This window comes from Ascidiella aspersa, chromosome 9, assembly GCF_963924565.1.
Source record: "Ascidiella aspersa chromosome 9, kaAscAspe10.2, whole genome shotgun sequence".
NCBI classification, from domain to species: domain Eukaryota; kingdom Metazoa; phylum Chordata; class Ascidiacea; order Phlebobranchia; family Ascidiidae; genus Ascidiella; species Ascidiella aspersa.
In genome coordinates this window covers 20767907-20789334 of record NC_139455.1, presented here as the reverse complement: position 1 = coordinate 20789334, position 21428 = coordinate 20767907, and the positions used below count along the sequence as shown (strand labels likewise).

The 21428-nt window shown below is 37.1% G+C and overlaps 1 protein-coding gene and 1 non-coding gene across 2 annotated transcripts; both read left to right on the top strand.

Annotated features, from left to right (window-relative positions):
- The first annotated feature begins 730 nt into the window (after window positions 1-730).
- On the top strand, window positions 731-19788 carry LOC146133533 (G-protein coupled receptor 84-like). The gene is made up of 9 exons (XM_083397368.1): window positions 731-854; window positions 1725-1925; window positions 6090-6212; window positions 6710-6911; window positions 10688-10819; window positions 13196-13338; window positions 15738-15819; window positions 17998-18131; window positions 18914-19788. Exons 1-9 carry the CDS (start codon window positions 796-798, stop codon window positions 19104-19106), a joined length of 1269 nt encoding a protein of 422 aa, XP_083253494.1. The 5' UTR covers window positions 731-795; the 3' UTR covers window positions 19107-19788.
- Trnap-cgg (transfer RNA proline (anticodon CGG)) lies at window positions 12218-12292 on the top strand. Its single transcript has one exon. It is a non-coding gene; the product is annotated as a tRNA-Pro (tRNA).
- Window positions 19789-21428: the final 1640 nt, after the last annotated feature.

The following is a 21428-nucleotide window of genomic DNA, read 5'->3' as shown; positions in this document are numbered from 1 at the left end:
ATTTTAAATCGAATGATAAATTTGCCGCCAGTCAGACTTTAAACAACAAATGGCATTTAGTATAAAGTAATAGTGATAACTTAGAAACCCAGTCAAAATTTCCAGTTCAAATGCATAAATTCGATTAAACACATTATTTTAAGAAAATCTAAAATATCCTGAATTTTATTCGGTACCTCTCTCTTAACAAAGCAAAATTTTTCTTAAAGGACAGCTTTTTTAGGCAGAAATTGCGCAGACCGCATTCTACAATGGCCAGCTATGGCTTCTGTGGTTTTACTACGAGAAACAATAGATAAAAAACATCAGTTGAAGATGGGAGCGAGAAATAAAATACTGACCCCGGATTTTATTGAAATTCTTGAGGTATCGGGTTCAACAAGGATTTCACCTCATGCTCGGGCGCATTTTGTTTAAATGTCAGCAGTGGTTAAGTGGTTTACAATGTAATTGTTGCTTAAACAGCGATCAGAGAACAAGAGCTTCGAGCGTCTGAACAGAAAATCGCTTTGTGCTAGCGCGGACCGGACGTGCCTTGCGTTTTCTGTGCAAAGTTAAGCACGGCTTTGGAAAATTGCTTTTTCTCGCAAACCTCGTGACACCTTTGGTATAACACTTGGGATAATACGCAGGTGCACAGGTTATCATTTAGCGCCTGAGAGAAAACAAGTACAGTGAGTTAAATATTTCGTTGTGCAGAAAATTTTCCTACTACTGTATACTTCTTTTTAGGGTACGTATTACGAAGCGACATTGCTGTGTTTAGGAAAGAGTACTTATGTAAGTCGTTAAAGCATGCAAACCAATGCTAATATATCTACTTATGGAGTATCGCCTGAAGTGGAATCATTCAGGTAAGTCGTTTATAGATTCAGCTTATTTGTTATTAAGTTTTGTGTAGCCGTAAAGAGGAAACAAAAAATACAAAATGTTTATATAAATAGTCGGCTGGTAACGGAAAAAAACGTTTAATACATATATTTATATATAAGATTTTTATGAGTTTGTGAAGCTGTTATTAGACGCCCATTTTTTCGTATAAAGGAAACATATATCTTTATGACTTATCATCTGTTTTAAATTCTAGCCTTTAAAAATTCGACATAACACACGCGCAAGCTTGAAAAGCCAGACATATTTCTAATGTGGTATTTGGATTGTATGATAGCAGTACGCGACTCTTCAATTTTCGCGAAACAATATTTCATTGTCGAACAATCAGTGCATATCGCACATTACGTCATTAAAAGCCCATGATTTTGCCCAATTAATATTATTAAGTCCTTATATTTTTCGTATGTTAAGTCTGTCTTTGTTAGCTTACAATGAGGATAATAAAAACCGCATTAAACAAAACACCTAAGTCGTAAGCATTTATGGTCCTGACAGCAGTGCCTTCAAAACGTCCATTTTGTCAGATTTGAAAACATGTGTTTTTTAAATTTATTTTTTGTCAATTTTATTTTGGCAAAATGTGGTGCAAGTGAATAAAAAATTAAATGTTTATTTTAAATTGCTTTGTAAGCACAGACACACTTACTCTTAAACGTATAATAAGTCAAGGCGTTGTAATATAACAAAACAATTATGACTCATGATGCTTGGCAACTTCCAGTTGCCAAAACGAAACCTTAACGGTGTACAACGAACACACCCCGAGATACAAAAGGGTTGCAACCCCAAGATGTTTCAAGTTTCTAAACAGAAAACTTGGCAATTTGCAGGTTTCTTGGCATCGGCATCGGAATCTTTGCCATCGTCACCGGTACCATTGGCAACCTGCTGACAATCGCCTCAGTGCTGCGCAATAACTATCTGCGCAGGAACAGCTTCAACATGTTCATCGTCAACCTGAGCATCATCGACCTTCTAACCGCTTTCGTTATGCTGCCTTTCAACGTTACCGGCTACGCTCTTATGCGCTGGTAAGTTGAAATTTGGGTATAAGCCTTGGAGCTGGCAATGCCCCGCATAGATTTATCACCCTGAATAAGTTGGGGGATGGTGACAAAACATTGGTAAAACTATGACTAGAAAACAGCCAAGGTTCTTTATAAGTCAACTCTTATGCGCTGGTAAGTGGAAGTTTGGGTATAAGCCTTGGGCTGGCAACGACACGCATAGGTTTATCACCCTGGATAAGTTGGTGATTATGTTAAAAGTTTAGTAAAACTGAGACCAATAAAAAGCCATGGTTCTTTATAAGTCAACTCTCACGCGCTGGTAAGTTGAAGTGTGGGTTTGAGCCCTTTGGACCGGCAATGTCCCGCATATAGACTTCACCCTCAGTAGGAGACTATGAAACTCAAAGCGCGTATTTCATCTCACTAATTTTCGGGGCCATTTTTATATTAAAAATATGTTTTTGTGCCATTGTACATACAGTGATGGTAAAAAGTTGAATTTATTAAGGGTGGCTTAAACCATGTAAAAGGTTCACGCATGCTATTTAGTCGTGGGGAGTTTTGTAACTTGCTATTTTCCAGCTCATTTGACTTTAGAGCTTAATGGCTGAAGCTTTTCGTTATACGGGAAATTAATATATCAATACTATGTTGAAAATGGTTAAATATTTATTCGAAACGTTTAAAAAATGCTACCCACTTCTATATGCGATTGACATTCATTATACCTTTGACTTGTGCTGTGCTATGGCGCAAAGCGTGTGCGAGCAAAATGAATCTACCATTAGAGGTATAGCCTAGCCCTAATATTATAAGTTTTCTTGGATGGCATAAGACATGTTGAGGACCAACGTAATTGACATAAGTGGGTTCGATGTGGCTTTTACGCGCGCCGAATTTGCATTCGATAAGGTCGTTATGTCGTGGGTGGTGGAAGAAAAATGTGGAATTCGAGAATGTTCACTGCAATCTTCGGATGCGAAACTGCACAAAAACGTAATATCGCAGTTTCGAAATCAGGTAGTGAACGGCTTATAGTTTCACAGTAGGGGCGTATAGGTCAAGTTTACAGAAAAACAAGTGACTTCTTCGTTTATAAGTACACCTTGCCTCGTTCCATTTATAAAGCGTAAATAATGACTCTAATTGCTTGTGGAATTAGGCTTGTTTAGATATATCGATCGTCATAAAGCGTTTGTGGTTACAAACTAGGCACGATAAAAAACGCAAAATGCAATTGAGTAATAAACGTTCTTGGCTAGCAGTTGTTTCTTCGCAGAAAACTTGAATTTTGTTATTAAAATCAAACTACAAATATTTAAAAAAATAATTGAACAAGATAAATCGATTACAAGAACCGTAATTAGTTAAATTATCTTGAAGTAATTTTAACGTTGCACCCGAAGCAAAATGTAATTATTGGCTACTAGAACAACTTAACGGACTTATTTAAAAATAGCGTTAATATCATAGTTTTGTTTTGCCCAGACAAGTTTTTATTTCAAACAAGAGAATGTGCAAGCGTTTCGGACAAGTGCATGGATCAGCAAAACGGAAATAAAACCACCAAAATGGCTAACTATACTGAACCACAGGTTTACAGCTTGACATACCTGTGAGATAATCTGAACCGATAGAGACTGTAACCGATCATTAACATTGTGCGGTCGAGACACAGATTTGCTACGATTTTTGACAGGCGTGATACCTGTAACAAGTGACACAATTGGGCAAATCTCAGCTTTAATTGCCTGTTTGCGCGAAATCGCATGCTGCTGTAAGCGAACTGTGTGTAGAAATTTGAAGCTAAAGGCTGCGTTTTCATTACACTGAACTCGATTATAAGTTATAGTGGAATAAATTGGCCATCAGCTTAATTTCGAGCAGTAGCGTGGGAAAAATGGATATTTTGAAACACAATGCTACGGTTTCTAAAGTAATTGACGAAAACACATGTGAATTTGACGAGAATTTTTTTTTCCTTTTTTTGTGATATATATTAATTATTATCGATAAATTGTAAGGCGTTGCTTTGCAACATACCAAGGAATCTAATACAATGTTAGTTACTAGCACACAGTTAAATTCTCAATTCAGACGCCTTATTAAATGTTTAAAAAAATCGTATACATTAGTCCGGTGTTACCATTTATTAATTGTAAATCTAAACCAAATACACCATTATGTTTTAGCCAATTTTTAAATGTACAGGTCATACTGTTTACGCTAGCATTCATTCACTACAACCTTCTCTCATCGAAAATATGGCATATACCAAAATGATCTTCCAGCAAAGATTTATCGCTTCCTGTATCTGCCACCTCGTCACAGAAATTTAATTCAGATCCACGAACTGATTACGATTATCTGGTGAAGATGTTAACTTTGTCTGGCCTCTTGGCAGCAAGTGTTAGTATTACGACCTGAATTTTATTTGACACCGAGCTTGTTAGTTTTTGGGGGGCAAACATATAATATTGTTGCACGTGTCTTATTTAAGTAGCGGAGGTTTCCTATGATTACAACGTATACTTAAAAATACAAAATACTTGCAAACAGCATCAGATTACTCAAAAGTACAAAAAATATTGTAAAAATGGCCAGTAAAGCGCAAAAAGGTGAATTTAAGCATTTTTGTCTTATACTTTATTGCAAATATGAATTAATATTATCTGCTGTTTGTTTTAAGCCATATTCAGATAGCTTTGTTTTTAGCATATTTTGTTTAACCTAAACTGTTTGACGAAACCAATACATATGGATCTTTAGCTGTGGTACAATGACAATGGGCCTTTACCCCTTTAGGTACATACACATACGTTAATGAAGAATTTACACAATTGACAGGTAACTCTTTATAAAACCCCGATAACGATATTATAGCTTGACTTTTACCGATTTATTCAAACAGACATTTTCCCAAAAGCTTTACAACATAAAAAAACGCACATAAACAGTCAAATGACTATCACATGAGAATATCAGTTAAGCCCCTTGTTGACACTTACGTAATATAAGTTAATGACCAGTTAGAATAGTACAACTTATCGCAGCAAAAGCTTTGAAGCGTAATTCGAACTCGCGGGATTTTTACCGCCCTGGCACAGCCTAATGACCGTTCAATCAACTGGTAAGTGGCGAAACGCTAGTTAAGCGCTTTACATTCTTAACGTTGCAAGCATGTAACTGTGCGCAATGGTAAGTTAGCATTACCATTGCCAAACGCTGGATTTAAAAGGTTCCGCCGTTTCGCTCAAACGAAATGCAGCTAATTATGCTGTCCGGCTGTCAACCAGGTTTTCAGGATTTCTATTGTTCTTAAAACGGTTAAAACAACAAGCTTGGCCTTTGACATTTGCAGTTGCACATTTTTGCAACCATTGCTAATTGGATGTTTTGTCTTGAAAAAAAATTCGTACGACAACGACAGCTTAAAAAATACTACTAATGGACATGTATATCCGGTTAATTGCCGTTTTTTATTTATTAAAGCGAAATGTTCGAGGGACGTTAGATAAAGTATATCAATTTCGTATAGCTGCTGCACATCATTAGATGAACCCAACTGAACAAAGTTGGATATAAAATATTTAGAAGCACAGACATATTTGATTTAATAAACCAACAACATCTTTATCGAACAATAAACTGTAAGTTTCGACAAAATCAAATATTTTTTCAAATTACCTCGAAAAATTTAAAATTCAGCGTTCGTAATCGAAGGCCAACATCACTTGTTTTGTTTGGTTTACACAACTTGTATTTAATGCCACGACTTCCAATGCTTGTTTGCTATGCTGTTTTATAAGGTTGTAAACAATGTAAACAAAGGCTACTCTGTGAGTAAATAAAACTCCCAATTTCGTTAACCGATGAAGTAAAGAAAAACCTTAGAAACCATTGTTCTTGACCGATCTTAATGTTCATTACCCGGTATTTTCGCGTGTCAACCTTAACGAACGGATATGGTTCTCACAAGCACTTTAAGATGATTCGTATTTAGCTAAGTGCTATTCGATTTGTGGGTATTTTGTTCAACATGCTACCTCTTTATACCCTTACACCATTCGTTTCAAAAGTGACATTTATTAAGCTTAGCAGCTGGAAGAAAATGTTCCCATTAGGCCTGTGTCAAACCTGCACACACTCTTCTTTAATTCCTCCCTTTGCTTTGTATTGTTACAGGCCGTTCAGCGAGGAGGCGTGCATACTGCAGGCTTTCTTCTATTTCTCATGCGGTTATACTTCGGTGGTGTGCCTCATTTCCATCACACTCAACCGATTTCTTGGAATCGTGTTTCCAGACAGGTTGGTGCTGAGATAAATACGGATGAAATTTGAATCCAATTGTCGGTGCCGGATGGGCCGAACGTTTATAATAGCTATATTGCGGATATCTTAATAAGCAGAAACACTTAGCGTGCCGTTTTAATGAGACTCTTTCCATTCGAGCCCTATCTATTTGACATGGGAATTTATTATGCCAACTTGAGAGAACTTTTTTTAATCCATTTCAAGACGCATTGAAATAGTGTTTCGAAAACAAAACGTTTTAATGCTGTTTTTGTACTTTTAACGTTTTCCTCTTTCCAAGCAAATTCATTTAGAGTGGACTTCATATTATTCCCATGTCGTTCTATACCTAATACTGTGTTTGCATGAAGTTAAGGCAAATGTCCTGAATCAACTTTCACCATATGCCAGGGTACTTCTCATTTCCCTTTTAGACAAATGGTAACCTAAAATTGTTAGTTTACAATTCCTACCACTTTAAATTACTCCGAACGTGATTTGTCTTCCGGCAGGTACAACCTGTTTTTCACCAGCGGAATGGTTCGCGTCTGGTTGTTCCTCTGTTGGCTGATCGCGCCGGCCACGCTGCTACCGTTCCTGGTGGTTTCCCTCTTCAACTCGGCCAGCAACCAGAAGCTGATGACCGGCTGGCGTCCCGACCAGTTTCTCTGCACCTTCGTGTCGCTCGATCAGCCTTGGAAACAATACATGCAGGTTGGTCTGACTTGGAAATCGTCAATTCCCTGTGCTATGTTAGCAACTGGTTTGCGGAGTCGGACTCAGTTTGTTTTGGTGGAGTCGGACTCGGGACTCGAGTGAGACCCCGTATTAATACCGGGTCCCGAACCTGGCGTGCGCTTGCGAAGTACCAAATTTTGAAGCTGATATGGCCACAAACTGTAAAGGTGGAACAGCATATGGTGGAATTGTTTCCAACTATATGGTGGGTGGACGAACTAGATGACACCCCTATAAGTAAATTGGTAAATATCCACCTTATTTAAGCTACGAAAATTGGTGAAATACAGGCTATAATGTCTCGGCCAATGATTTATCCGCAGGGTCGGACTTGTCGGACTCTTTTTTTTTTAAAGCCGACACCGCAGCCCTGGTAAGCAAGCCGTTAAATTGACAACCAAACCCTATCAACTATACATCAACTAAAATACGTTTGAAGCGCCATCGATCCTAAAATTTTCGCATTTTAAAACCGTTTTCCAGTGTCCATACGTCTGATTTCACAGTTGTGTATCTTGTGATTGCACTCCACCATTAAAAATTGTTTTCGTGGCATTTTTTTTTATTTCTTTCTAAAGAATTTAAACGAGAAACGTACACTAAGGCATTTACTGTGTCAAGTGAGACTGTAAAAAATCTCCTAAAACTCGTACGTAACTTTAATTTTAATTGACCAAAGTCATAACTTGGAAAGCATAACCCCAGATACTTATCCATACGTTTATACCCAATGCGATATAATTAAATTATTGGCATAAACCTATACAAAAGCATAAAGGTACAAACCAATTTACGACTTTATTTTTAAAATAATATTGAGAAGCCCTAATGTCTTGTGATTCGTCATCGTATGAGGACTTTGGCTGCTCAATACTTTATAAAGGGACCGTAAAAGAAGTTTAAGAATCAAATACGTCCAGCGTTATGCGCCTTTGGTTGATTTACCCATAAAACGATTTTGACCTTCTTTGGTTGTTTGCCATTTTGTCTGTTGTCGTCTTTTGATTGAGTTTTACAATATGCAAAACCATTTGTAACACAATACACGTTTTTTGGTAATTTTAATAAAACACTACAGCCATTATATTCGATAAAATTGACAACGTTTTGGCAATACGGTTTTTGTGTTTACTTGTAATTTTACACTCATGGTGGTATGAGGTATTGCCAGGGTTACCATACCGTGCTTATTTCTAAGATTTGTGCTTATTTTTGGGTGCAGTGTCTTAAAAAACACAAATGTGCCTATTTCTAAGAAACGTGCTTATTTTAAAGTTGTGTGCTTAGTTTGTCTTATTTTATTTTTTAAAAGCGTTCTTTATCAATTCTTTTAAAAGCGACGTAGGAGTGAGATACTTCATTATTTATATTTACCAAGTTCTTTAACCCAGATTATGACAACAATGCATTAAATTACACAATAACAATGGATTGTGATTATTTATTCTAAATCTAAAAATTACATTGTAGCCTATATAAGTGGGGTATCTTTAGCAATCGAGTAAACTTTCGGCAGGCATTTTTGTGTCAGTACAGACAAAATGTTATTGAGAGAACGAGTCAGCATAAGCACGTTTTTGTGATAAACATGAAAATGAATTTTCTTATGTCAAACGAAGTCGAAAGGAAAAGAGCTACGATCATTGCTGTTATTGTGATTGTGAATTCAGCCTAGAGGCTATGGAAAACACAATGTTACCACAAAAAAAATTGCCAGAAGCATTACAGTAAATCATTCAATAAATAATTTTATTACAAGCCAAACTCCGCCAAGTGAACTAAACTTAACTACCAGACAGGGTCAGCTTAAGGCGTTTCATGCTGCCACGGTTTAAAACAGGGGTCGGCAACCTACGGCCCTGGGGCCGGATCCGTTCCGCCAGAGAAAATCATCCGGCCCGCGACCTGTTTCACAAGCTGAACAGTGGACACGACCAATCGGCCATGCCTCTATTTACCTATACGTTAAATAGAAAAATGCAAAAAAATTTCTTGCCCTTATATACATTTTTGTTCTTTAGAGGGCTTCTCAGACCAAAGGCATCATGTAAATGGTAGCTATATCGAAATGAAAATCATTTGTAGCATGAAACTCTATAAAATTAAAGTTTATTCAACTTAATCTAGTTTTCGCTGATGCATTCCTTCTTTTACGATAAAGGAAATCTATTAAGGCCCGTCGAGGACTTACTGAGTTTGGTTTGGCCCGAGACTAGAAAAAGGTTGCCGACCCCTGGTTTAAAAGGTGTACACTGTACAGGTGCGCTCTGACGTAAAAAAGTTGGCAAAGGTTGCATTCAATAAGGGTGATTAACTATTTTTTTGCGCTTCGCACGATTAAGCTACGTTTTGCGCATACACAAATAGGTGTTTATAAGTTTTTATTGTATTTTATGACGTTATTCCTGAAAGCCTAGATTTCTACCCCGAAATCCTGGATCTGCCCCTGGTATTTAGTAACGTGCTTATTTTTTTGGAGTAGCGTGCTTATTTTTTGGTCTGAGCAGATAGTAACCCTGGGTATTGCCGAAACCTTGTAAACAACTATATGTCGATTTTTATCGAATATAAAGGTCTTATAATTTTTATTAAAAACCATTTCGTCCTAAGTTTTAAGAAACTGTAATACCTTGTTCGAGATCTCTTCAATAACTCGAGCGACAATATCTGAGATTTCTCACTGAAAGCCTGCGTTTAACGTTAGGCCTTTGGCACGCTCGGCAAATCCCAACTGCGTCAAACGTGCTGACAAAGCCTATGGTTTAGTCCTACGGAATGTAATTATACGTTCTTGCAGCCATACCACTTCCAAACATACGTATATATGTATTAGGGGTGTGAGTGGGAACTTTTATACGGTGGATTAGTTTTGTTTGACCTAGCCTCAAACGTCTCGTCTCGGCACAAGACCTTAATGTTAGGTTATGCTTTGCTTGAAAATAACTTCAAATGGAGGTCGTAGTTGTAATAAATGAAAGTCATGTAAACGGAGTAAGTGCCATGTATAACTAACCAAAGTCAACTCTTTGCTTTGTCTTTGCAAATTCATTGTAGCGCCACACTCTATATGGCTTGCATACACTTCTCCAACGCATATTCCTTAGTTTAGAGCAGCGTTTCTCAACCGGTGCGCCATGGAAGGATGCTATAGGTGCGCCGCGAGCGAAAGGAAAAAAACATGTCAAAATAAGTTCAAAATTAATCGGATTAATTTAAATCGGAAGACTTTAATGGACAAAATAACGTTTTTAGTCTCGAAAGCTGGAAGTTATTTCAAAGATATGTATAAAACTATAAAACCCATATAATAAAAAGGCAGGCAAGTGAAGAGAAATACCGGTAGCGTACACCTGAAAAAACGTGTACATCTCGCTTCGCTCGTAAGGTGCGCCGCCACGTTTTCATACGTCTTTAGGTGCGCCCCAAGTAAAAAAAAAAAAAAAAAAAAACTAAGAAACACTAGTAGAGACACTAAAGCACTATTAGTGTGCCTTGAGAGATTGTCAAGTGTGCCAGAAACTTGTTGTAATTTTGGATAAAAACTATTACCAATAGGCTTACACGCAATCTTTTTAGACTTAAATACGCACTATCCATTAGGAATTTGTCGTGTACAAGGACGATTGTAACATTGCTCTGTTGTTGTTCTGTTAAAACTGTGCCGCGAAATATTTAAGTTTTTTTTAGTATTTCGCAACCTAAAAAGTTTTGGAACCACTGGACTATAGAGTCATTTGAGCTTTCGTTTTCAGGTTCTTCGCTTTTTGTTTCAATTCCTTCCTATAATTCTGATGACCTTCAGCTACGCCGTGATGATTTACTTCGTGCATAAAAGCAATTGTAGAATGGACGCTCATCACCCTCCAGCCTATCTTGTGTACAGGGTAAGGATGTTCATTGTTCAGGCTAACAAAAGTCAACTTTTCTATACGCAGGGATTCCCAAACTTTTTACGATCTCGTACCATTTGGACGCTCTGTTGTGTCACGCCACGCGTACCACTTCTTGAGGAAAACTAATTTGTTCAAGTCATATTTTTATCTATTTTTAGCTTACAACTATTATTCAACAACTAGCCTTATTCACATTTTGAAGATCGCATTGTTTCGAAGCAACATATAGTTACGTAACAATAAGAATAGGCTTCGGCAAAAAATGTTTATGTAAACAAAACCAGACAAACAAAATATAAAGTTGTGAATTCAGGGTTTTGTAAGAAAAACGGAAGCTATTTGCGCACCACCTAAAAAACCTTCGCGTATACCACTAGTGCAGTGATGGCGAACCACTGACCCGCGGGTGACGAAGTGACCCACCACAGTTATTTAATGACCCACTTGTCTCTCTAGATTAGAAATACTGAAATGATATCCATTATTTTCAGGAATAGATAAAAGTAAAAACAATTCTTCGTTAGATAGCATTATATAAATCAGGGCTACCCAGTCTGTTAGTCGTGCCAAAGTGTTTTAGGAGTGACGAGTAGGCCACCATTAGCTGTATTTCAACAAATGCGTGCAGAAAAGCAGACAACTGAAAGCATTTTGTTTATCACTGTAAACGAAGGGTGGCGGTCTTTTAAGAGAAATTAAAAGTTTGCAGACTGAAAATTCTGAAAACCCTGGTTAAACTATGCTGAAAAACTTTCTGCTGAACTCCTGTAATTCCATAAAAAATACTAAGGTATATATTTGTTAATTATATTTAGGTTCTAAATATTTGTGGGAACCCAAATTTAAAAATCGTCCAAAAACCTTAAATTACCAACCCAGACAAAATAACACTTAAACGACGCAGCAGACTTTCGAATAAAATTAGCATCAATTAAATATATGACCCACTTGTGCATTTTGTAAGCATTAAGGTCGTGTTTGCGCATTGAAAAGGTTCGCCATCCCTGCACTAGTGGTACGCGCACCACAGGTTGGGAACCCCTGCTATACAGCAATGACCATGTGTTTTAATTTTTACATAACCCAAAATCTTTCAATTTGTTTCTGTGAAACATTCACACATATGTGTGTTAATAACTGCGATCTAGCCCTTCGAAGCTGCTTGTTGACCAACGACTACGGCTTACGTATAATTAGTACACCGAAAGCCGTAGTCGTTGGTCAAAAAGCAGCTTCGAAGGGCTAGATCTCAGCTATTAACACACATATGTGTGAATGTTTCATTGAATAAATGATATGGTACTGTGGATCCCCTTCTATGAGGTTGCTTGTACTAACAGGTTGAGCAAGCATTGGCGTATGGTTATTTCTCGACTCGCTCCTCTCTGAGCCTGCATAGCTCAGTTGGTAGAGCGACGCTCCCGGGTTGACCGGAGATCGTGAGTTCGAACCTCACTGCAGGCTAGTTGTTTTTCTGGTCTGCTCTGCTTGCATCATAGATCCACAGATTCGGTGAGTCTGCGATGGCTTTCAGTGTACTTTGTTTCTGTGTTGTCGATTTTTTTTAAATCTACATCAGGTTATAATTTGTAAAGTCTATTTATGCCTTATCTAATGTTGTCAAGTCGATTCCAAGTACTATCAATGCAGCATGCAGTTTAACGGTGTACCTTTTACGGGCTTGAAGTAGACTATTTCGAGCGCCCGTTCATTTGTTTGTCCGCAAAAGAGATTTAATCGGGCTATGGGAAGGATTACTAAACTGCGCTAAGTCTTGTTTAGAATTGCGGTGGGATTTACTCGAATTGTAGGAGCCGCTACCAACCGATTTGCTGCAAGATTTTAAATGCTGCTAAAGTAGAGGTTTATGCAAAGTTCGGTATGCAGTAATCTGAAGCCATGTTAATAATCGACGCACCCTTTTTGCTAATAACATGTCGTTGCATAATGCAGCCAAACTTGACCAGGGGTAAGCAATTTGCGACTCGTCAACATGTTTTTTTGCGATTATCTTGTTATCTCTCATATACAGTTACATTTTTTTCACTTTTGTCTTGTTAACAAATCAGTATATTTTTGCGGTCTTGTGAACCTATAAAACTTGATGTGGTTCACCATTACAGTAAATTTGCAAATATAATGAAATCAGACCGATTTCTAAGGAGTGATAAACTTAAGCTTCATAGAGCGAATCAATCAGAAAATGTTTTAGCCTTATTTTTTAGACTCCATTCGAATATTGTAAAAACTCTGGCCAATTTTTTTGACTGAATTGGACCAGCTAAATAACAAATGGCTTAAATCATTGCACGCAACGCATACTTATTTTTGTATCGTTGACACTTAATGTTTCACCAAATTGTCCAGGAACGAATGCGAAAGAAGCTCAGCAGCACCACCACTGTGTTGCACGTCAGGGACTGTCCCCAGGTGGATTGCGAGTGCAAAGATCAAATCGCCGAGCACCTAAGTGACAAGCAGCTACAAGAAACGGAACGAAAAAAGCCCGGGTAAATGAAACATTTCTACCAAGTTATGGGATTTCAACCGGTTTCTAAAAGTGAAAAAGTCCGCTTAACTGGTTCCTTGCCAGCTTCCTCAGAGTAAACCTAATAATCCTAGTCACTTTACGGTTAAGCCTTTGAACAATTTATATTTGTGGTTAGTATGTCCAAGTTATTTGAGCATTGCGTTCATATGAGGTTCGATCAGAAATTTAATATATCAAATCATGATTCTCAATCGGACGGTATCCTCAAAGTGATGCATCCTAGTCCCTTGCCATCAGTTATGGTTATAGGCGATGTGGGTAATCTGCATGCTGTGAGGATAATAGAATTATTATAACCTAAATCAACTAATTTTTAATACCCGTCCAAAGAATAAGTTGACCTTCAAAACTGAGTAAGTGAGCGAACCAGTCTGCAGTGTTGTAATGACTTTTGTGAGTCAATGACTTAACTGTGCACTTAAGTCACTGGTTTCAAATAACTTGACGTGACTTAAGCCTTCTGGACAAATGACTTTGCTTTAAATCACGTTTTTGCAGCATTTTGTTATAAAATTGGGTTATTTATCTTAATGTTTGAACAAAATTTACTTTCCATATGATGCGTTGACGTTATTTTTTAAGTGCTGATACTCGGTTAAGTTCACCAGTTTCAATAGTTTGACGTATTTTTGCGACTAGGAATTGACTTGAAGTTGACTTGGAAAGCTGATGACTGTGACTTAACTTGCTGTTTATTCAAAAAGAAGTAACTTGAACTTAATTGTTTTTACGAATGGCTTGACAGGGACTTTGGCCATTTTAAAAATGGTAATCTGCATCTTGAGAGGACAATAGAATTATTAGCTAAATCATTTATTATTTAATACCCCTACACAGAATAAGTTGACCTTCAAAACTGAGTAAATGAGAGAACCATTCGTTAACTATAGAATGAATCCTAGCACTGTTTCTACCTTAATTACGGCTCTTCCTGCTGCGATACCACCATTAGAATAACATTTAATAAATCTTTGTTATGATTGTTAGGACTTTAGTGTTGTTAAGATTTCAATATATTTCTAAAAAAAGTTATATTCTTGACATTAGTATTTTGGGCCGCGACAAAAGTTTGCCGGCGAAAAAAAAATATATTCATTGGAAAATCACCAAAATGTTCTTCACCAACCAGGTTGTAGCCTTTGAACACGACTTATTTTATTAGTTGAAAAAGTTGAACGCACAGGGCCTAAACAAAACATTAAACCCTCTACGAGCAACATGTTGTCCGAAAGTTACAAGCAAGTCGTGAAGACACGCGGAGAAATGTTGTTGCGAGGTTCATAGAATCGTGCTAACACCGACCTTGGGCTTTGCTGTTCTAAATTGTGCCATCACCCCCTTTTGCGGTCTTCTGTCCGGTTGTCAGTCGATGGCTGTCTGGTTGTCAGTCGAAGCTTTATGTCTGTACCAGAGAGCGCGAGTAACACCCCCATGCGAATAACACCCCCCTTTGCGAAGTCTGGGTCGTCTCAGAGCGCACTAAGTTCAGTTAATGTGCTGGTTCAAACCATGAACAGCCTGGAAAAGTCGGTGTGCTGTTGTTTGTCGCACTTGTCTGCTAGCGGTCTCGCTTATCGGGATCAAGGACAGAAGGCACGCGACCGTGATGCCTGTGTTGTAATATCGTTCCGTAAGGAGAAAGGGCACGTATGATTCATAACTTACCACCCGGCTATAGAGAACTTGCTTGGATAGATAAACGACAGCCACGTGGAAATTTTGAACAAAACTCGTGTCAAAGATATGCTTTGTTGACTGTTGGACCGTTTGGAGAAATCCCTTCGGACCGGAGGCCATGTTCAACAAGTATCTCTTGTTTTCTCCCAATTCTGTTGTGCCTTTGCCGCCAATTTGTGTATGGGTTTCCGGACAGACTTTTCGCGTCTTTTGCAATCCCGCGGCTGTGGATTAATTGAAAGATACCTGCGGTGGGATTTACGCCCAGTCACCTTTGGCTGAATCATCGAGAATATTTACCATATTTTTGTTACTCATAAAAAAAATAAATAAAAATCAGTGCGATTACATTTATTATTATCTTACGGCGAGTGAGATGCCTTACCTGAAGTCAGTTGAAAGTAAAAAAATCTTATTATCGGATTATTATCACCCAAATGAGTTGCTGTGTTAATTTCTCCTTCACGTTTTTATTTTAATTTGTAATATCCATCTGGATTTCTTATTTTATACAAAAACTTTGTTTGAATGGTAAATATATACCTAACACGATTTATGTGTTTCTCCCAGTGGGTGACGAGTAGAAATAAACAGACTATACGCCAACAGCGAACATTGTATACCAAACGCTCATTAACATTATTATTGCACAGGTTAACTCAAAACATTATTATTGCACAGGTTAACACGGAGTATGAGTGTCATCAGTCGTATTTCCAACGCCGTCTTCAAGAATGACAACAGGACCGACATTCCAGAAAACGTAAGCTTTATATATATACACTCATAACATCTTGATCATTAAATGGTTGCACAATTTATTTCCGGAAATAGAGTAGAGATCGCACAACAGTAAATCACAAAATATTCCAATGGATTTGCTGAGCGTTGGTAGTTTATTATTTATGACAAAAAATGTGAATCATTTTGATTGTATAATTAGTATTTATTATAAAGGTCCCGTTTATTTTGGGCATCGCGGCTCTGACTGATACAAAAATACACGTGGTCAATATGACAAACATACTTGTAATTGGTTTATGTTTCTTTTTTCTCCATTAACTATACGCCAAGGCAACATACATGTGTGGTATATCAATTCAGTTGAGAGATCGCATTGGCAGTCTTTACTTTATAAGAAACAAATAATAATATAATTGTATCGTAATAAATGTTGCGTTAGTTGCATAAAAAGTAATGCAGTTTATTTGACCCCATTAATAAAAATACTGCCTTTGCGGTTATCCAAATTAATAAAAAAAATGTTCACGGTTTAATATAGCCTACTTGTATATAATAACTGGGCATCAAAGGTTTTGGACTGCCAATTGCGAACACATTAGACACAACGGTCTACTCCTCGAAATTGTTTTGCATTTGACATATTTGCTACAAAACTGCCTTTAACTTCAGCTAACAAATGTTTTGAGCCTCAATATTAACAAAAACCTGTAAAACTACCGAACCGTTAGTAAACAATAACATGATTTGGCAAAATGCGTTCATCAGAGAATGCAATGTGCATACAGGGTAGCCTACTGGAATTACCAATTAACTCGAGGAGCGTAAGGCTGTTTGGATTTCGGGTCGTTACAGTGAAATAGTAGAGTACCCTGTGGCGGGTATACTTTCCTAAATGGCGTTGTGGGTTTGACTGACGCGGGGAAAATCGGTGCATTTGTGGGTGTTTGTTACGGATGAAAAGGTTACACCGCATTTGCATGCTAATGCGTGCGACTCCTGTCTTGCTGTTGTAGAACGACTTCTGTCTTGCTGAAATTGTAGAAGTTTTACCACAACCGCTAAAGAGTTCGTGGAATCGTATGGAGCCTAGATTGGCAAATATAGGGCTTATATTTATTTACGGCACATAATTTGTTCTATTGTTGCCATTTATGTTTTATGGTACCCTAAAAAGTCGCACGTGTCTCAACTCACTCAGGTTATCTCCTTATGGTCGATTAGAGGCATTAAAGCAGTGTTTCGCAACCTTTTTGGACTCTGAGTAAACAAGATTGAAACCTCACATTAACTGTGCAACCAGGTTGAAAAAATCTTTTTAATTTTTTGCGCATTTATCGTACACAAAAATTGTTTAAAAAAAAGAAGCTTATTAAAAGACCGGAAATTGGAATCCTGACGAATTTGAAATATCTCTCGGCACCCTTGAGCGTTAAAAACACCCTCCTGACACCACTGCATTAAGGATTTTCACGAAATGGCATCCAGGAAAAAGAACCCTAAAACTGTGTACTTTTATATTGAAAGTGTATTGAGTGATTCCAACCACGAAAAATGTTACACTGCGACTAAAGCTATAAAGTGTTAGTGGTACACAAGATGCCTTCAGACCGAAGTCAGTCATTAATTGATTAGGATTGTAGTGCCAGCAAGGCCACTTAGGCCAAACTAGAAAAACAACTATAACCTGTGGTGAGGTTCGAACTCACGATTTTCGGTCCTAGCGGGGCCGTTTCAGCCTATCCGAACGCTTTGGTGTACTATATATATCGTTGCCGTTTATTTTTGACTACGGCTCCCTACCCTAATCCGACATGCGCAGTACCAAATTTTGAAACTGGTATGGATGCCAACTGGAAATTGTAAAGGTGGATTAGCATATTGGTGAAACATTTTTCAACTATGTATTGTGAGGAACAGGGCTGCGGAGTCGGTTAAAAATAACCCGAGTCCGACTCCGACTCCGACTCCCTGGTGGGGAATAATTGATATGACACCCCTTTAAGTTGATTGCTGAAAATCCGTGTTATTTTAGTTACGTAAATTGGCGGAATACAGGACGTAGAGTCAGGGCCGGACTCGGGACTCGACAAAATCGCACATTTGACCGGAGTCGGACTCGGGTTATTTTTAACCTACTCCGTAGCCCTGGTTATGTTATAATAAAAGACCTCGCTAATCCCAAGCCGTTTTGTTGCAGGAATTGAAGATTCCCGTGTGCACTCAGAGACGACACGTGCACGAGAAACACCTGGTTTATATCAGCATCATCATATGTCTGGTGTTCACACTTTTGTTTTTGCCGAGTGTTGTTATTAACCTCATACCTGGCAAGTAAGTGTGCACACAAAAAGTCCTATACGGTTTAATTACCAATATAGGCTAATGCTATTTAAGCTCTTGTGGAAAACAGTCCGGTCTTTTAAATGATGCGTAAAACCTCTTCCTAAAGTCGATTATGATCTCGTACTGCTTTTCATATCTCTCATTAAAATCTAGTAACTTAATAATTTCCAGATCTGTTATACGAATATCTTGGAAAGCTATAATGTGGAAATAAGTCTGGTCGGTTAAATGATGTGTAAAACCTCTTCCTAAAGTCGATCACGATCTTATAATGTTTATGTTATGTTTCACGTTAATATATCAAGAGATAGACAGTAAACCGATATATTTGGTTTCTACTGATATATCGGTATTGGTAAATGTAGGCCGATGTTTCAGCCGATATTTTAGTACAAAAATTTGATATAGATATTTTTCTGTACTGGTACAACAAACAACTTAACTATTTTTGATAAAAAAAAATGGTTTTTAGCATCACGCCGAGTTAATATGCTAAATAATAGTTTAATAATTAATAAAGTATTAATAATAAAACGGTAGTTGGATTTTATTTTATATAATTCCAGTTTTTTCCCAGGTATACAAAAAATCGGTATCGGGTATCGGTTGACAAAATTGTAAAAATTCGGGTATCGGTATCGGTCCAAAAAAGCGATATCGGTCGATCTCTAAATATATCGGAGCTTAGCGATTATTTTACAATTGAAAAAAACGTTTAGGTCTATCATTGCAAGCCTTCTAACTGTTTCCTATTTTTAACACCATTGCAGTCAGTTCTTCGATCCGCGCGTTCACATGGCCGCCTCCAATGTGACGTGGTTCAACAGCTGCGTGAACCCGTTCGTTTACGTGTTCATGCACAAGGGCATGCGCAAAGAGTACAAGACCCTGCTGAAGCTGCTGTACGATCGGATCAAGCAATGGTTTTCGTTCACCGACCGCTCGACGCCCTGTTGCTGCTGACTGTTTGGGACATTGCGCGATTCGGCAAACCCAGGAGGGCCAGGCTCGAATTCTCTTCAAAGACGAGAAAAAAGTTCCTTCCTATAGCTTATATGCCTTACGGGAACGCAAACCACAAGCTGTTTTGTTAGGAGTAAAAATTATGATGTTGTGGTTGAGCGGAGTAAAAAGTGTTATAGTTTAAGTCAATAGTTATTAAAGTTTTCTCTCGAGTGTGTTTTAATTTTCGCCAAAGTCGGTTCTAATTTCGCCTAATAATGATTGATTTCTGAAGTGGACCCAGCCTCGATACATGTTGTTTTATTATCCATTTTTGTTTTGTTTTTCTATTTCTTCCATGCATAGCTATTCGATATGTCCAAATTGTTTTATTTTTATTTTGATTAAACTGATTTACAGATGTTTGTGATACAAATCGACTTTTAAATAAACAAACCAAACCTGAACAACAGGAGGCTGTATACCAGAAGTATCCTTTAACCTTTTCGTTAACCTTCTTACTAATAAAAGTTTAAAAAATGTCTTGTCGATGTTTTTCGCAGCTCTATGTTTTTCTAACGACTGAGCATGACCTCGCTGTAAATCAATGTTGTACTAAAACACAAGTTCCACAACCTAGCAATTAGCGAGGAATAGTAAACGCCTTGCTTGTAATGCTTGCGTACCAAACAGTAGTTCAATTCCAAAAAGTGTTTAAAGAAAACCCAATTCGACCGCTATACTAATTTTTCTTTAATTTTTTTCTTATATTTTATGTGTTTTGTTGTTTTTACGTCGTTTTTAACGTAGTGCCAATAAAAATGCCAAGTCTTACTTCTATTGCTAAAAATTATTGCATTTCAAGGGTCTTTGAATAAAGCTCGTTTAATTTAAATAACTGTTGTAAACCTCCTTGCGTTATAAACAAAACAAGACCATTTCGCAGTACGCGACATCCGGTAAATGTGTCGCAAGGTTTTGCACACTACGCGACACACATGTTTTTTTGCAAAGTGCAATAAATAACTTTACTTAAATCTTTTTGACAAATAAACATGGTTAAGATTAGACGTTTTCATCATACATTTTTTATAATATATGAAACAATTTGTTTGCTATAAGTTTTTGTTTTGTGTTATTTTTAGTTGTGTTGTGGCTCGTAATCTAATCGAACGAGTTTACTAACTATAGTTAAACATGTAATTTTAATGACCAAACTTGGCCTGGAATTATTTTGTTCTAATTAGGGCTTAACTGGGACTTGACTTATTATTTATTAAAAAACTTGACTTGTTATTTATTAAAAAAAACTTTTTTTGACTTGAACTTGAGTGAATGCTTTTAAAAATGACTTGACTTGAACTGAAGTATTTTTACAAATTGACAACAAACAAACATTACGATAAGAGTGCTTTAACATTCTTAAGTATATACTTAGGTCATTTCATTTTGAGTGTTGTAATGGTGTTAAACTTAAATCTCTGGTTTTTAAATAATATTGCTAAATCAATTTGACTTTAGCAAGTGTTATTTTGACAAATCATTTTGGCCCTTCATATTAAATAAGTTTTTTACATGCTAGATCATTTATTTTAACTTTAAAAAACATAAACTAATTTCGGCGCTCTTTCACTTATGTACGTGAAAAGTTATGCAAAAAACAAAACAAAATAATACCGCATACCACAACACATATTGTTAGGGTGCAGGTTAGTGTTTGGGTGAGGGTGGGTCAAGTAATATTATGTTTATTATTAATAATAACTTGACCCACCCTCAACCAAACACTAACCCTAACCCAAACAATATGTGTTGTGGTATGCGGCATTTAAAAAAAGTTTTTTTTTTATTAATTTTGACGTACAATAGTGAAAGAACGCCCTAATTTCTTTGCTGAGTTATTAGTTTTTCAGCCTACAGAATAGTCCTTGGAATAGATTAATGTATGTATAATAATAGTTTTAACCCAGACTGGAAGGTTTTTATACTGTGGGGGTGGATGTTTATGTAGCTTTAAATTGGTCGGCTGAAACAAAGTTACTGCTTATATTGTGCAGCTAAAGTTTCAGGCCAGACTTTCTAATCTGGATTTTACCCATGGATTTAAAATTTAATGTTTGTTTAAATGACCTGACTTTGAAGTTCTGCAATAACAAGTTCTGCATGCACTGGTCTTGACTTGTACGGTATCAATACTGATGACTTGCACTGGCACTTGCTGTTTGCTTAAAACGGACTTAATATATTTGTTATTCTTATTGAAATGATTTTAAATTAAAACTCATTTATAAATATACCATTTACAGTCAGTGACTCCCAAAACAAATTTGCTGTAATTAAATT